The sequence below is a fragment of the Rhinopithecus bieti genome, unplaced genomic scaffold (genome assembly GCF_001698545.2).
Source record: "Rhinopithecus bieti isolate Rb0 unplaced genomic scaffold, ASM169854v2 scaffold_13704, whole genome shotgun sequence".
Lineage (NCBI taxonomy): Eukaryota > Metazoa > Chordata > Mammalia > Primates > Cercopithecidae > Rhinopithecus > Rhinopithecus bieti.
The window spans coordinates 4,305,745-4,310,167 of NW_016808231.1; the positions used below are offsets into that span (position 1 = coordinate 4,305,745).

The 4,423-nt window shown below is 50.1% G+C and overlaps 1 protein-coding gene across 5 annotated transcripts in view; it reads right to left on the minus strand.

Annotated features, from left to right (window-relative positions):
- Positions 1-4,423, minus strand: part of CUNH16orf96 (chromosome unknown C16orf96 homolog) — a 43,935-nt gene that overhangs the window by 16,902 nt on the left and 22,610 nt on the right. For all 5 annotated transcript variants that reach the window (XM_017886417.1, XM_017886416.1, XM_017886418.1 and 2 more), the window contains one exon: positions 3,850-3,960. In XM_017886417.1, coding sequence (XP_017741906.1) covers positions 3,850-3,960 — 111 coding nt within the window. The remainder of the gene's footprint in view (positions 1-3,849; positions 3,961-4,423) is intronic.

Here is a 4,423-nt window from a genome sequence, read left to right on the forward strand (position 1 = left end):
AAAAAAAAAAAAAAAAATTAGCCAGGCATGGTGGCACGCGCCTGTAGTCCCAGGTACTCAGGAGGCTGAGGTGGGAGGATCACTTGAGCCTAGGAGCTCAAGGCTGCAGTGAGCTGTGATTAGGCCACTGCACTCCAGTCTGGGTGACAGAGCAAGACCCCAGGTGACACTGGGAAACTTACGTCTTACATGTAAGTCACATGGTAGAGAGCAAGACAGAGACACAGTCATGAGATCTCGCTCCCATCCTGCGTTTGTCATCTAGAGGATTGCTATGGGACCCAAGAGTTACTGTTATTCCTCGAAATGGTTTTCCTAACACAAGGTGTGGAGCAGTCCATCCTTCCTGTAGTGGTCATATGCTAAGTTCTTGTAATCTTAGATCTGGTCTTCTTGGCCGTTTTACTTTTTCTTTCTTTTTTTTTTTTTTTTTTTTGAGATGGAGTCTCACTCTCTCACCCAGGCTGGAGTGCAGTGGTGCGATCTTGGCTCACTGCACCCTCTGCCTCCTGGGCTCAAGCAATTCTCCTGCCTCAGCCTCCCAAGTAACTAGGATTACAGGCATGTGCCACCATGCCCGGCTAATTTTTTTTTGTATTTTTAGTAGAGACAGGGTTTCGCCATGTTGACCAGGCTTGTCTCAAACTCCTGACCTCAAGTGATCTGCCCATGTCGGCCTCCCAAAGTGCTAGAATTACAAGTGTGAGCCACCGTGACCAGCCTTCTTGGCCTATTGATCTGCCTATTCCTACACTAGTTCTACATTATTTTTTTTTCTTCTTTAACTACTGGTAATACAAACCATCTGTGTGGTTCAAAATCATAAGATTTTATTTTCGTTTAGTTTAGTTTTTGAGACAGAGTCTCACTCTGTCACCCAGGCTGGAGTGCAGTGGTATGATCTCAGCTCGCTGCAACCTCCACCTCCTGGGTTCAAGTGATTCTCCTGCCTCAGCCTCCCTAGTAGCTGGGACTACAGGCGTGTGCTACCACATCTGGCTAATCTTTTTTTTTTTTTTTCAGCGATGGGGCCTTGCCATGTTGTCTAGGCTGGTCCTGAAGTCCTGGCCTCAAGGGATCCTCCTGCCTTGGCCTCCCAAAGTGCTGAGATTTTTCCCAAGATGGAGTTTCGCTCTTTTTGCCCAGGCTGGAGTGCAATGGCGCAATCTTGGCTCACTGAAACCTCCGCCTCCCGGGTTCAAGCACTTCTCCTGTCTCAGCCTCCCAAGTAGCTGGGATTACAGGTGCCTGCAACCACGCCCAACTAATTTTTTTGTATTTTTAGTAGAGATGGGTTTTCATCATGTTGGCCAGGTTGGTCTTGAACTCCTGACCTCAGGTGATCCGCCCGCCTCAGCCTTCCAAAGTGTTGGGATTATAGGCGTGAGCCACCGCGCCTGGCCAGCAATGAAATCTTGATAGCACAAGAGCCAGGAAGCCGGGACAAGGGTCCTGGGACCAGGGACGTGCTCTGTTTTGGCATGCTTGGCAGGCCTTCATCAGCTTCAGAGTCTCTAACAAGTGACAACTATGGACACGCAGGCAGACACTGCAGTCCCCGCTTACCCCCATGCTGGGTGCATGCTGGACATGCTGAATGGAATTGGCTCCAGCTCCATGGAGAAAGAGCACCAAGATGACCCCAGGACATGGTGGCCTGGGCCTCTCTGAAGAGCAGTGTTGGCAGGAGACCTGGTTTCTGGCCAGTGGTGCAGAGTCTGAGCAAGTACTCCCGCGTGCAGTTCACCCACACTCGGCCCAGCATCTCCAGAGACAGCCAACCCTCCTGTCCACCCCCACTTCATAGGCTGTGAATTGGTTCCCCTTTAATGAGTTCTTTTCCATTTGAGGCTGCCTCAAGTGGGTCCCAGCCTGATTACAGTGTGCCGAACTTGGGGGCAGCCATACGCCATGGGTCTCCTTGGTCCCTTTTCCCCTAGCACACCCCAGTGCATCCCAGCAACAGCCCTCTGACTTGGAAGACTTCATGGAAACAACCTTGGTGGGTTGCTATTTATCCATTTACTTTTTGAGACCGAGTCTCGCTCTTGTCGCCCAGGCTGGAGTGTAATGGCGCATTCTTGGCTCACTGCAACCACCGCCTCCCAGATTCAAGTGATTCTCCTGCCTCAGCCACCTGAGTAGCTGGGATTACAGGTGCCCACCACCCTGCCTAACTAATTTTTGTATTTTTAGTAGAGTCAGGATTTCACCATGTTGGCCAGGCTGGTCTCGAACTCCTGACCTCAGGTGATCCGTCTGCCTCGGCCTCCCAAAGTGCTGGGATTACAGGTGTGGGCCACTGCTCCCGGCCCTTGGTGAGTTTTTTTGCTTTTTGCTTGTTTCTTTGTTTTCTTTTTTTGAGACAGGGTCTTTCTGTGTCACCCAGCCTGGAGTCAGTGATGTAGTCATAGCTTACTGCAGCCTCAACCTCCCAACTGAAGCAATCCTCCCCCCTCAGCCTCCCAACTACAGGCATGTGCCACCACGCCTGGCTAATTTTATAATTTTTTTTTTTATAGAGACAGAGTTTTCTTCTGTTGGCCAAGTCTTGAACTCCTGGCCTCAAGCAATCCTCCCTCATTACAGGTGTGAGTCACTGCACCCAAAGCACTAGGATCACAGGTATAAGCCACCACATCCAGCTAGTTTTTGTTTGTTTGTTTTTTGAGACAGAGTCTCACTCTGTTGCCCAGGCTGGAGTGCAATGGCGCAATCTCGGCTTACTGCAACCTCTGCCTCCCGGGTTCAAGCGATTCTCCTGCCTCATCCTCCCAAGTAGCTGGGATTACAGGTGTGTGCCACTACACCCGGCTAATGTTGTATTATTATTATATTTTTCTTAGAGTTTTGCTCTTGTTACCCAGGCTAGAGTGCAATGGCACGATCTGGGCTCACCGCAACCTCTGCCTCCCCAGTTCAAGCGATTCTCCTGCCTCGGCCTTCCGAGTAACTGGGATTACAGGCATGTGCCACCATGCCTGGCTAATTTTGTATTTTTAGTAAAGACAAGGTTTCTCCATGTTGGTCAGGCTGGTCTTGAACTCGCAACCTCAGATGATCCGCCCGCCTCAGCCTCCCAAAGTGCTGGGATTACAGGCGTGAGCCACTGTGCCTGGCCTAATTTTGTATTTTTTTTAGAAGAGACGGCGTTTCACTATGTTGGCCAGGCTAGTCTCAAACTCCTGACCTCTAGTGATCCACCCGCCTCGGCCTCCCAAAGTGCTGGGATTACAGGTGTGATTACAGGCGTGAGCCACCATGCCCAGTCCCAGCTAATTTGTTTATTTTTGTAGAGACGGGGTTTCCCTGTGTTACCCTGACTTTCTCAAATTCCTGGTCTCAAGTGATCCTCCCACTTCAGCTTCCCGAAGTGCTGGGATTACAGATGTGAGTCACCACACCCAGCCTATAATATTTCTTTTTATTATCATTTTTTTATTTTTATCACCCAGCCCAAAATGTCAGTAAATATTTCTACCACTTGGCTCAGGGAAATGTTAAGAACATAACAGTTGGCACAAGAAGTTCTCTTAATCATTCACTGAGTCACTCAGCAAATGTGATGGGGCCTTCGCTACCCCTGCCCTTCCAGGGGCAGCTGACACAGTGGTCAAAAAGACAAACACTGTCCAGGCCCTTCTGTTTATATGGATGGGGGGTGGTGGTGGGATTCGTTTGCTTTTCATTGAAGTATAATTTACACACAGTAACATGCCAGTAAAGCCTTACCGCTTCCCAGCCTCAAGCGCATCCCCACCTCGTGCAGAACGTTCGGGAAGGGTCGGAAGGTCTGGATGAGGAATTCTCCCCTTGCCAGCCCTTCTCCATCCCCCCAGGCCTCCTAACCTTGAACTCATCCACGCGAATCTGCAGCTTCTCCACTGCCTTGTCCAAAGTGACGTAGCGATCCTTCATTGCCTCTATTTGGTTGCCCCAAATTATCTCAAGTTCTTCCTCCTAAAAGGGGGAGACACAGACACCCCAGGCCCCTGCTTCTGAGGTCACCATGGCCGGGAAGGGGCCTGAGGGAGGGCTGAGGCCAAGAAGAATGTACCAGGCCAGGCTGGGTGCAGTGGCTCACGCCTGTAATCCCAGCACTTTGGGAGGCCAAGGTGGGTGGATCAACTGAGGTCAGGAGTTCGAGACCAGCCTGCCCAACATGGCAAAACCAGTCTCTACAAAAAATACACAAATTAGCCGGGTGTGGTGGTGGGTCCCTGTAATCCCAGCTACTCAGGAGGCTGAGGCAGAAGAATTGCTTGAACCCAGGAGGCAGAGGTTGCAGTGAGCTGAGATTCTGCCACTGCACTTTGGCCTGGACGACAGAGCGAGATTCCATCTCAAAAAAAAAAAAAGAAGGTATCAGACCAGGGTGCCTTCTACCTGCCTTTTTTTTTTTTTTTTTTTTTTTTTTTTTTTT